The sequence below is a fragment of the Notolabrus celidotus genome, chromosome 16, assembly GCF_009762535.1.
Source record: "Notolabrus celidotus isolate fNotCel1 chromosome 16, fNotCel1.pri, whole genome shotgun sequence".
NCBI classification, from domain to species: Eukaryota; Metazoa; Chordata; class Actinopteri; order Labriformes; family Labridae; genus Notolabrus; species Notolabrus celidotus.
Window position 1 is genome coordinate 4789150 of NC_048287.1, and position 12446 is coordinate 4801595.

Consider the following 12446-nt stretch of genomic DNA (forward strand, 5'->3'; position numbering starts at 1 on the left):
AGAAACTAAAAGCAGACCTTCCTAACTCTGTGTGGATTAAGGGAGCTTTTGGTGAGCCTTGATTGGGAGTATGTACGGTGGTTACCCACATTGATAGAGAGCAGAGTTGATGGATACGGGGAGAGTTGTTTTAGAAGAGCTTTGTAAATATATAAATAAAAGCTCCTGCACAGCCGGGGATCTGAACCTGGGACCCTCTCACTGTGAGGCACCTTTTTTTTACCACTGCACCACCATGCAACCCGTCTCCAGATTAAAAGATATCTAAATTACCTTATTTTTGCATTTTGAACCCCAATCTTACAAATTTTGGTGTCTAAATAATTGATAGGTACAATGACTACTAGGACTTTAACCCTCCTGTTATGTTGTGGGTCAAATTGACCCTTTTTAAAGTCTATTTTAGGTAATATATGCCTTCCCAACCAGCTAAATACAGCATAAAAATCTGGGCAGCATGTGACAGAAGAGGTGTCTCGTGTTAATTTATCAACATCACTTCAGAAAAAAATAAATAAATAAAATAAACAAAAATCTAAGTCATGTAAAACTATTGTATTTATATTTAGGGCTTTTCAATTTACATTAAAAAAGTTTTAACATGAATTTTAATGAAGAACGAGTGAGTTATCCTCATTGAACTATGATCTGTGAAGATTAAAGAACACAAATGAACCAAATCTGGATTTAAATGGTTAGTAATGGAGTTAATAATTAGATTTTAAAAAATGTGTATTGGGATATTTGGGGTTCTGACACTTTTTGATAATTGAATATGCCCCGGGTCAAATTGATCCAGGAACATTATTGATGTTCCAGAGATATGAACATAACAAGAGGGTTAAATAACAATAGTGCTCAAAGCAATCTAGCACTTCTTACGGACAAACTTTGATTTGGGATTGCGGCCTGTTTCCTCCACAATTAGATTTTTATTTTCTAAGTTTCAGTCTTTTGGACCCTACGATGTCTAGAGAGCTACGCCTAAAAAGCCCCTAAAAGGTGGACCGAAGCGCACTCCACTACGACTTTAACAAAATAAAATCCCTAAATCCACACAGGATCAATCCTTGGACGGGGCTCCGACAAGTGTTCCCTCCTGCTGGCAGGTAGCAGGTATCAAATAGAAGGTAAACATAGACCTGGAAGTCTTCCAGCCTAAATCTGTAGTAGTTTAATTATCTGGATTAACAGACTAATCCAGGGTTTCCATTGATAATCAGCTGTGTAGAGTAACATGTGAGAGTGAAGTAGGAAGGAGCTGCGTAAGGCCTTCTCCCTGTTTAGCTCTGATTACGCTCCTATTGTTTGGTATGAAGTTGACCCATGGACTCTGATCTGGGCCAAACAGCAGCTTTCTCATGTAGGGCCAGAGAGGGAAATTTAGAACAGCGCTGTGGCTCACCGGGACACCCTCAGTTACATTTGAGTTAAGACCTGCAGCAGCTGCAGAACGGTTCACTAGAGAGCACTCCAATCCAAAGACCTGAGGTTAGAGTGGATGAAGAGGCCACTCAGGACTCATATGTGAAGTCATTGTGCTGAGAAACTTTGTTTGAGCTCACATTTGACAAGTGAAAATACACCAAAGGTGGAGTAAGGCTGTCACTACCCAAAACAACCATCCAAAGTTGGACAAAAAACATCATGAATACATCATAATCTGTATTCATGATGCAGGCTGAGCCAGGTGCTCTTACAGGTGGAAGGTTCCCAAAATCCTTCTGACCTGTTTGACCCATTGATCATGCAACCACTGTTACAGATTTACAGTTGATGCCATTAAGCCTTCGCTAAAAAACAACAGAGGATGAAAATAAAAGAGCTCCCTCTTTTAATACCTCGTTATGTTTATTAATGTTAGTATGGATTATTGCAGCGTTTGTTGGTCCACACAGAGCTCTCCTTTCATCTCCATTTGAAGCTTCAGTTAAACCTCCTGCGTCTGTCAGTCATGGTTTTTCTTTCATGTATGATTCTGTTACACTTCATTAGTTTCAGTGTTTTATTACCCGGCTCTCTTACTGATCTTCCCGTGTTGTGATTCTGATTGGTCAAAACCCCTTTATGACAGTTATTAACTTTCACTAACATGAGCAACACCAGAGACAAACTGATCACACGTCATGTCAAATCAATCCACAGAAAAGAGTTCAGACACATTTAGCTTCTGTTTGTTGACACCATAGACTGTATATATAATGGACAGCGTTGCACCGCCTTTTCCCATTGTAAGGTTTTGAAGCCAAAATATCCCGTTCCAGAACACTGACATCTTGTAAATTTTCTGCAGCCAGAGTCTGCACAGTAGAGAATTTGTGTGTTTCCAACGAGCTCCGCCCTACAGCGTAGCGTCCCAAGGTCCTACGGAGTTTCTCTCTATGGCAGCTGTCAATCAGGAAGTAAAACCCCGTTTTTCAACCTCTAATAACTAACGAAAAAGAAACTTTTCAGAAAAAAGAGGCCTTGAACACAAAACATTCAAATAATAACTACATATCACCACAGCATACGGATGTGAGAAACGGTCTTACGTTGTATATTTATTTTTTAAAGTTTGACTGCAGCCCCATTCAAATGAATACGGGAGACAGAGTTTTTGACCTATACTGCAGCCAGCCACCAGGGGGAGCAGTTTTTGTGGCAGCCTCACTTCGAGCCGAGCATGATGACGTCCATTTTCTATACAGGCTATGGTTGACACCATAGGCCATAAGGTGAGGTAAAACCGTTGGCTTCTGTTAGCATCATACAATGTGGCTAAAATGCTAGTTTTGGTTAGCATGCTAAACCAGCATGCTCTGGTCATTTTCATATTGGATCTTGTCCATCAATATGATGAAGGAGCGGAGCAGGTGAGAGAAACTTTAGGTTAGTGATCTCTCCAAAGAAAGTTAAACCATGAGCGGTGGTGATGATAGCAGCAGGGTTCAAAGTTATGACATTAGTTTCTTTTTAAAGGTGTGTGAACCACAGAGCTCAGAGAAGAAGGAGAGCTGAATGAGGACAGTTTCATGTTCAATCCACCACAACAGGCAGAGAAGAATCCATCACCATGGAACGATCACTGACGAGGAATCCCTGGGACTATTTTTACAAATTGTAAACTTTAATAATTTAAATCAATAAATCTTTAATCAATGTATTTTAAGTTAGTAGCCGGGTAATAGTAAAAAAAACTTCTTCAGGGTGGTCAAGACCCCTCCTCTTCCCGTCAGGGTCTTGTCCCCCCCTGTCAGGATTCTATTTCCCACATCTACTTGCTAACTATACATTATCCCTAACTTCTTGTATGAGATACAAGTGAAGACCCAAAGAGCCAGTAAAAGTGTTTCAAAAACTCAATCATCAAATCACTTAAAACACTGTATCAATAAAGCAAAGGATGAGAAACCACAGCCCATCCACAAATGACAAACTGTGAAGAATATGTCAGTCAGTCTGCTTAAGTCATATGAATGATATAAATCAATACATGTTGTGAGCTCACTGTTGTAATAATTAATTGTATGCATACAACTTACTGACTACTGTATTTGATAATAAATCCACTCAGGAAATAGAAATTTGATCTCTGGCAGTGTGGAGACGTTTTTAAAACTCCTTTTAGACCTTTATGATTAAAAATAAGAATCCTAAATGAATGAAATCTAAATAAAAATCCATCTCATATAAATAAGTATGCAGTAAATGTGTTTTTAGTGTGTGGTCGACTTCTTAGCAGTGACAGGAGCTGTGTAAACCTCAGTTTGTAAGTCCTGCTCACTCCACTGAAAGGACTAATGCAGCACTACATGTGCACCATTACATGTGCAACAGCATTCTGACATTAATAAATCATTACTGCATTAATTATTAGTGTCTTACTGCATGTTCACCCTGAACAGTAAAGCCAAGTATGCCATCCACACAGCGTGGACTCTCTGGGTATAAACCTTTATTCCTGGTTATATCAAGAGTTCATGGTGACTGTATCTCTTTTCTCATTCTGTAGTGTTATTCAGGTTTAAAGATGCTCCATTAGGGCTGCACAATAAAGTGCAACTTCATCATTATTGCAATATAAACATTGACACATGGCAAAAGTCTGAATTTATCACAACAAATATGACTATATTTTGTGTGCAAACAAGCAATGCTTTCTCACACAGCATGCATGTACATATTGATTATTGTAAGGAGGCTGTGGTTTGATGGAAATCCTTTCAAAGCTTTTTAATGCAGGAGGGGTGAGTATTGCCAAGAACCTCACGATACGATAGTATCACGATATATCTGGATATCACGATATTTTGATATATTGCGATATTCTACACAGTAAACTAAGAAAAAATAGGGATGGTGTAAATGAAAATCACACAATATTACTCAAAATTGAAAGGACAAATTAAGTCAAAACTATTTGATTGAAAACAACTTTTCCACTCAACTGTTTTTGAAATACTGAAGTTGTATTTTAGATCTAACTCGGCTAAAATGTGAATTTTCCTATTACAAAATATCGATAAGAGTTGAAATATCGATATCCTATTGGTAGGGGTGAGCCCGACTAAGGATTTGCTTAGTTGAATCTGATTCATCAGATTTTGCCCATAGTCGACTAATAGTCGAATGTTTGTTGTTTTTCCTTATTGACCCAAAGTCTCCATGATGGTGACCGCATGACAATATTACACATAACCCTTTACAATTAAGAGACTCGTAGCTTAAAGTAAAAGGGACAACAGAATATTACAAGTATAAAACTTAGATTTTTTTAATCTACATTACACACAAAAACAATGAGGTGATGAAGGAGAGAAAACTCAAATAAGGCCACCATCCGTTAAACATGGAACAACGCGCCACTATAGAATAAGGAATCAGGAGATATTTAATCAGCACACAATGTACGGGGGGGTGATATTTCTCATAACACTGCAATTTCGTAGATATTGAGATTATGACTCTTCCGTTACAAGAGGCTCAGCTGACTAGATTGACAGGTGGGAACACTGTCGTTAGGTTGAGTTCAACATTTCCAATATGGCTGCTGCCGCTGATTGGCCTCAAAACAGGGCTTCAGAAACAGATGGGGGACGTCACGGATACTACGTCCATTTATTATACAGTCTATGGGTCATAGCTCATGCACTCATGAATGTGTTTATTTAACACATGTATCATCATTGCATTGATGAATGATGTAGCAGCGCTGTCTAACATCATGCAGGCCTCCTACATGTGTCCCCTTGTCTTAAATAAAGCCATGCGGAAGCTCCAAAGTCACTCTGCTCACTCTCTGCCGAGCCCATTCCTCCCTCAGTGTGCAGCAGAGTCACGTTTACACACATTGATTTATTTTCAAAAGTAGGCCACAATGCACTGCTGCGGCTCACACAATGGCTGTGCTACAATGGCACTCGAGGCTAACAGATGGCCAACCTGTGGCCTCTTTTTCTGGAGGTCTAGATTGTGTGGTGGTGGTGGTGGTGGTGTGTGTGTGTGTGTGTGTGGTGTGTGTACATGTGAGTTTATAGCTGCATTACCTCACATGTCATTCCTTTGTGAAGAGAGAGCGATGGGGAACGGGGGTTTTTGCACCGCAGAATGATGCGGTTATTTAAAGCGAGGCAACACAACAAAAGGAGGAGACCGGGGAGGCAAAGTGAGATAGTGAGAGAATGGATTTGAGTCTTATGTTTACCTGCCAGTCGTGCTTTTTCTGCATTGTTGCCATGGCAACTGCGACTCGCTGTATTTGTGTGTGTGTGTGTGTGTGTGTGTGGGGCAAGGGATGTAATTCTGCCTGTCACCAGTGTAGCCTAGAGCCGGCTCCCCAGCTGCTGGTTGCCATGAAACCAGACAGACACATCCTCCGCTTCAGTGATACATTTTTTCTCCTGACACTCAAAACGCTTTAAAAGATAAGGTGCATTTTGCAAAATGTCAAGACAAATGGCCGCTGACGTCCCTTGCATGACTCACAATGTGTCATATCAGTCAATTGAAGAGCGATGTCATTATAATGTCATTAAGATTGGCAGGGTTAACCCTTTCTGGGTGGTATGAGCGTGCCGTCCCACATGATCGACATGCTATTAAAATGTGCCGTCCATGTCGCTCCTGAGGTGAAGAGTTGACTCGTGTTTCTCTGAGTTTGATTGCTTTATTGTGCTGTCTTTGTACCTCATATGTCTTATTTCAGTGAGTCTTTAACCTCACTGCCTGTATTATGTTTTTATTTTATGTGTAAAAAAAAATGTCTGTGTTCAATTTAAAAATTCTAAATGAAATATTAAACTATATGACCAAATCCCAACAAATGTTATCCTCAGACTCTTTCCAAACAGAGCAGGTCTAGACCTTACTCTATGTTCTAACAAAGACCCAACATCAAGACAGGATAAGATCCAGTCCCATCTTACAGACAGGACTCAGTCTGATCTCATCTTAATCCACCATGAGCAGAGCACTTTGCAGCATTTAGCAAGTTACAGTGGCAAGGACAAACCTTTACAATTCTACAATTTCATTTAGCAGACGCTTCTGTCCAAAGCAAGAAATTAGACTGGAGGGGAAAACCTTAGTAAGTGCGACAAAGTCTTTCAAGTTGATTAGCCAATGGTTGTGCCAGGTTATTTATTTAATTTTTTTAAAAGCTAATGTAGCCACAGCTAATCACAACAAATAGTTCAAGTCAACATAGCGTACAACATTCACAGCATTCAATATTCAGTGCTAAATATTCAGTAAGAGCTGGGTTTTAGACCTTCTGATTCATTCCACCCCTGAGGACAAAGAGGAGAAGGGTCAGGTTAAGTGCCTAAGTGTTCCCTGAACAGTTGAGTCTTCAGACATCTCTGCGGATCGTAAGGAGTTAGGTAATTCATTCCACAAGTTGGAGATATTTAGAGCCATGCTGGGCTGGGAGCACCATGCGTCTTTCACAGGCAGAGCTCAGATGGCGAGAGGGAGTGTAGACCTGGATGAGGGATTCCAGGTAGGCAGGAGCCGTTTTTGTCGCCGTTTTGTAGGCCAGAAGAAGAGCTTTGAATTTGATTCAAGCTGCCACTGGAAGCCAGTGAAGAGATATTAACAGCAGGGTGACATGTCCTGTTTTGGGCAAGTTGAAGACCAGATGTGCTGCTGCATTCTGGATCATATGCAGAGGTTTAAATGTACACGCAGGGAGGCCTGCTAGAAGAGAGTTGCAGCAGTCAATGTGTGAAATCACCAGGACCTGTACCAGAAGCTGTGTGGCCTGTTGCGTCAGGTAGGGTCTGATCCTCCTGATGTTGTAGAGGGCATATCAACAAGACCGAGCAATCGAGGCCACATGAACCTTAAAGGTCAGCGGGTCATCAATCATGACACCCAGATTTCTGGCAGAGTTTGTGGGCACAAGTTGATTAGATTTAACAGGCAGAAACCTCCAGCAGAACAGGACTCATGTTAGACACACATCTGCTGAGACCGTGTTGGAGAGAGGGATAGAGGGAGATGAAGAGAGAGAGTTGATAGTGGTGAGACGGATAGTAGTAGTTGTAGCAGCTGGAGTCTGGCACGTCCACAGCAGCAGAGATCCAGAGGAACCTACGAGACAAGGGATCTCAGGGACTCCAGAAAGGTCTATGGTTAGGAACTTTAATGGGATAGGCAGAGATAAAGTAAGTTATAGGGGGAGAAGGGATCCCCGGCAGTCTAAGTCTACAGCAGCATAACTAAGAACTGGTCCAAGCCTGAGCCAGCCTCTGCCTGAAATGCAAAGATCAGTCATCCAATACTGCAACATTTATATTTATATTGCTGAATGCTTCAACGTGAGGCTTCAATAAATTAGAAAGCTAACTCATTTGGACACAGACAGCACCCAAACTTGTGATACTGTGTCATGTAAGCTCAGATTAATTCAGTTATAATGAATAATAGTGAAAATGAAAAGAACTTTTAATAAGGTAATTTCCTTCAGATTAACCCCACGTGTTTCCAAAGCATGCTTACAGAGAAGTACTTAAACTATGGATGCAACATTGTCACACTTCCTGGCACCAGAATCTTAACACGGTTGAACTATTTATTAATATTTTTGTTATTGTTGACCTGAATGCCGGTCATATGTCGTGTCTAAGCTGTAGTTCAGCCACCCTCTAGTAGCTGGGGCTGCAGCTTCTCTTTATGTCTCCTGCCATGATGCCATAACGCTCTACTACCCAGATATAAACAAGCACAGAGTCCAAACACAGGGCTGCTAAACAAAGAGTACGCTTTATACTTTGTTTTAGACAGGCTTTTTAAGAACAGGCAAAAATGTAACATTGCATTATGTTTCTTTTCCTCGTAGAGTTGTCCTGAGATGACGGAAGTGGAGCCAGTGTTGGACTTCGCCTCCTCGGGACGCTCGGGGAGGAGAAATGCCCTGCCTGACATCCTGGGCTCTCCGGCAGGTGTGAACCCTGGAGACCTGCCTCTGAAGCTCGCTGAGCTGAACCTGAAAGGTAAGGAAACAAACGCTTTCCTTTCCTACCTACATTCCTCAACACAAGATGATTTTTAACTTCATCTTATCCAGGAAACTCATAGAGCAGGTCCTGAAATTGTGCACTGTTCTTTTAAAGCTAGGCAAAGTGATTTTATTAAGGCAATAATGTGCTTCACTCAAGACACTAGAAGAATTATGACAAATTATGACATCTCTTAGACAAAGAAAGGCTGATGTGACACCCTTGGAAATTATCTAATTGTACATGATTAGGCATTGTGTCTTCTTCAAACTCATCCAAGGCCTACCATTGTGAGCCACCACGGCAGCTGTGCATGCGCGGCTGGGCCATGTGGTCAGCTCAGTGTGGCATAGATGATTTAGGATTGAAAGGCAGCTCTGATTGAACACATTTAAGACGGCTCTGGGTTAGGTTTGTCACTTGGGGAATTTGGTATAACTAGCTAATTGCATGCCAGATTGATCCTGAATCATTTGTCACGACTCTGGCAGCAGTGGATGAGTATTTTTGGCTGCCAACAAATGAGCATGATGCATAATCAAGACTGCTTCAATGCTGAAAAATAAATGACAAAATCAATCAATCAATCTTTATTTATATAGCGCCCAAACGATATCTCAAGGTTGGAGAGACGGATAGAGGGAGATGAGGAGAGGGAGAGATGATAGTGGTGAGACGGATAGTAGTAGTTGTAGCAGCTTGAGTCTGGCACGTCCACAGCAGCAGAGATCAAGAGGAACCTACGAGACAAGGGAGCTCAGGGACTCCAGAAAGGTCTATGGTTAGTAACTTTAATGGGACAGTTGTCAAAGTTGCAATCACCTAAATTCCATCCATCCATTTTCTTGACCGCTTAACCCGTTCGGGGTCACGGAAGGCTGGAGCCTATCTCAGCTGACTTCGGGCAGAAGGCAGGTTATACCCTGGACATGTCGCCAATCTATCTCGGGGCAAACATGGAGAGACAAACAACAATTCACGCACACACACCTAAGGGCAATTTAGCGTAATCAATTAACTTGATGAGCATGTTTTTTGGACTCTGGGAGGAAGCCGGAGTACCCGGAGAGAACCCTTGCATGCACAGGGAGAACATGCAAACTCCACACAGAAAGGCACTAGGGATTTGAACCAGTAACCTTCTTGCTGTGAGGCAACAGCGCTACCCACTGCACCACCGTGTAGCCTCTCACCTAAATTCATGAAATTTTTTGTGAATTGTGTCTGTATATGCAGATGTGTGTCTAACATGAGTCTGGTCCTGCTGGAGGTTTCTGCCTGTTAAAGGAAGTTTGTCCTTGCCACTGTAACTTGCTAAATGCTGCAAAGTGCTCTGCTCATGGTGGATTAAGATGAGATCAGACTGAGTCCTGTCTGTAAGATGGGACTGGATCTGATCCTGTCTTGATGTTGGGTCTTTGTTAATAATAGAACAAAGAGTACGGTCTAGACCTGCTCTGTTTGGAAAGAGTCTGAGGATAATGTTTGTTGGGATTTGGCGCTTTATAAATAAAGAATGATTGATTGATATGCAGGTGAAAACCAAACTTGATCTTGACTGTCTGGAAACAAATGATCCCTTTATGGTCCCAAATCCTCACCAGGTGTTTCTGAAACACATTTTGGGCTTGCTTTTAGCGATGATTCCGATGCAGCACTATTAAGTGTACTTGCATCAATCTATAACGATAGTCAGATCATTGATTTTTGCTCTTAAATGTAACTATAACACACTGACCTGAATATAAGACTGGTTTTATTGTCTTCTATTCAAAGTTTAGTGATTAAACACCAGTTTTTGTCCACAACACCAGCCCCATTTCTCTGTAATACCAGTGATTTAATATTAATTCAGGTATTAAAAACATCAGTTTATTTAAAAAGTTTACTAAAACAAGAACTAACCTTCCTCTATTCAAGGTGTTGTTGTTTTTCCTTCATAAAAAATAAGATTTGGTCTCCAAAAGATGAGTGTGTAGCAGAAGACAGATTACAACACTGCCCTCTAGTGGTCGGGTGTTAAACACAAAACAGAATGTGACCCCTGCAATGATTCCCTGCGTGTACTCTCATTTAAAGAGCTGAACAGTAGTTTAGAGAGTCAAAGCAAAACATAACACACACATAAATCAGTGTTTTCACAAACCCATCACTCTGTGTCTTTTTGTCTTTGTGTTCTGCAGATGGTCCAGGAGGGGCCCAGTCGCCTACGTCGGAGGAGCCTCCTGCTCCGCCAGAGAGTTCAGAGGGGAGCGAGGGATCGTAGGGACTCGTTTATTTTCCTCCCCCGGAGACCTGCAAAGATAACCTGAGAGACGGGATGAGGGACGAGAGAGAGAGAGGGCACCCTGTGGGAGAGAGAGTGATTATCTGTGGAGAGTCAGTCTGTTTGTGCAGCAGCTGAGCCACGAAGGGAGGGAGGGAGGGAGGGAGGGAGGGAGGGAGGGAGGGAGGGAGGGTGATGGAGCGACTCCCAGAGGACCTGAGCCAAGAGCTTTAGGACTGTTTGGCTTTCTGAAAGGAGTCAGATGTCAATTAGTTATGAACTACTGAGCGTGTGTGTGCGCGTGTGTGTGTATGTGTGTGAGAAGAGGTGAGTTTTACACTCACTGTGGACACTGCACTGAGAATCAAAGGAACAATGAAAGATTGTATACTGTACACTACTATTTTTGTATGATTTATTTAAAAACTAATGAAAAACATGGACTCAGAATCAATCTGTAAATTCCCCGACCTTTCCTGCTGATTTGCGTTTCTAGTGATGTGTGTCGTGTCACATTGGCGGTCGTTGAAGGGAGTTTGATAGCAGCCTGTAGCCGTTTGAAACTTTCTAATCCAGGTGGAGGCAAATTAGGACATGAAATATTGGAAACAGTAGTCTTTTGTCGTCCTGCTCACTCCTTCTTTTACGCTTGCTGTGTATGATCTGCTGTGTGTTTCAATCAGAGGATGTTTGTACAGTTAATTTACAGTGTAAATGTACAGTTTTTACCCCGCATCACTTGACTGTTCTGATCCTAGCAGCAGCATCCAGGGATTTATTCCACTTTTGTTGACATGGAGGAGCTGCGTGGATCTTGAGACATTCCTAAAGAGAAAAGTGACCCACTGCCAGCAGTGCACACTGCTTCATTATGATTTAAGAAAAGTCAGAGATGTGCTTTTTGTCTGCTTTTAAAAGTCTTTCATTTTCCAAACCTTTTTACAAAATGTGCCTCATGGCAGTTCACAACCCAAAAACGTGTGTTGTGTTCTTTCTCTGTGATGTACTGTTATTAACGATTTGGGGCTACTGATACGTCCTCTGTTTTTCAAAGGAGGTCACAGCACCTCTCGACAGCTTGAACTTTAAATGAGAAAATAATACTTTTGTAACATCCTGCAAGCTGCAGATCCTTCTCTGTCAGGAAAAGCATTCCGTTTTTTTGTGTGCAAGCTTCAGCAGGGCTGTTTTGCAGCTCAAAGCTCTATGCTTCTTATAGCAACTGCAGCATATGCCCTCTGACTGGAGCACGGGAGAAAACCATCAAACACCGCCACCGCCACCGCCACCACCACCGCCACCGCCACACACAATGTGTTTCCAGTGACGAAAATGACAGCACACTCTCTGCACGATGAAAAAGCCTGTTCACACTCATCAACACATATGCAGAGCTGTGAATAGGATGCAAGACGGAGAGCGAGAAACACATGGAGCATCCACACGCGTCATCTATCCACTCACTGCGACTGTAAATATACTGTATTGTAGTAAAACCTGTGCGTGTCATACATGCTGCCTTTACCAGATTTAATCACATACTGTACCTGCAAAGAAATGATGTTCTGTAATTGTCTCTATTTGAAGATGTGTTGCTGGTAGCTATGTCTTTATGTGGATGTGTGAACAGATGCAACAAGGAAAGCCAGATGTGCTGCTCAGGCTCAGGATCTGTTTCTGAAGCTGCACTTCTAAAT

The 12446-nt window shown here is 41.9% G+C and overlaps 1 protein-coding gene across 1 annotated transcript in view; it reads left to right on the forward strand.

Annotated features, from left to right (window-relative positions):
* Positions 1-10893, forward strand: part of pkib (protein kinase (cAMP-dependent, catalytic) inhibitor beta) — a 45806-nt gene extending 34913 nt beyond the window's left edge. The window contains exons 2-3 of the mRNA XM_034705151.1: positions 8324-8477; positions 10667-10893. Coding sequence (XP_034561042.1) covers positions 8336-8477; positions 10667-10749 — 225 coding nt within the window. The 5' untranslated portion in view covers positions 8324-8335 and the 3' untranslated portion in view covers positions 10750-10893. The remainder of the gene's footprint in view (positions 1-8323; positions 8478-10666) is intronic.
* Positions 10894-12446: the final 1553 nt, after the last annotated feature.